Source organism: Cariama cristata, unplaced genomic scaffold (assembly GCF_000690535.1).
Source record: "Cariama cristata isolate BGI_N322 unplaced genomic scaffold, ASM69053v1 scaffold39325, whole genome shotgun sequence".
NCBI lineage: Eukaryota > Metazoa > Chordata > Aves > Cariamiformes > Cariamidae > Cariama > Cariama cristata.
In genome coordinates, this window is record NW_009616480.1 from 288 (window position 1) to 515 (window position 228).

General features: G+C 63.2%; 1 protein-coding gene across 1 annotated transcript in view; it reads left to right on the top strand.

The window, feature by feature from the left end:
• WDR83OS (WD repeat domain 83 opposite strand) overlaps positions 1–110 on the top strand; it is a gene marked incomplete at its 5' end in the record, with an annotated part of 274 nt that extends 164 nt beyond the window's left edge. Inside the window, one exon of the mRNA XM_009700181.1 lies at positions 44–110. Coding sequence (XP_009698483.1) covers positions 44–110 — 67 coding nt within the window. The remainder of the gene's footprint in view (positions 1–43) is intronic.
• Positions 111–228: the final 118 nt, after the last annotated feature.

A 228-nucleotide genomic window follows, 5' to 3' on the forward strand; every position in this document is an offset into this window, starting at 1 on the left:
CGGGGGTCTCTGAAGCCTGGGCTGGTGTCTCTCCCTGCTCCAGGCTCTCCATCTCAGCCGTGGTGATGTCCTACCTGCAGAACCCCCAGCCCATGTCCCCCCCCTGGTGAGGGCCGGTGTCGTTCCCTGGGGAAGGTGCTCACCATAGGTGAGGCAATGGGTTGTGTAGGGGCCGGGACAATAAAGGGGGTGCTGGGGCAGAGCTCCTGCTTGGTGTGGTTCGTATGT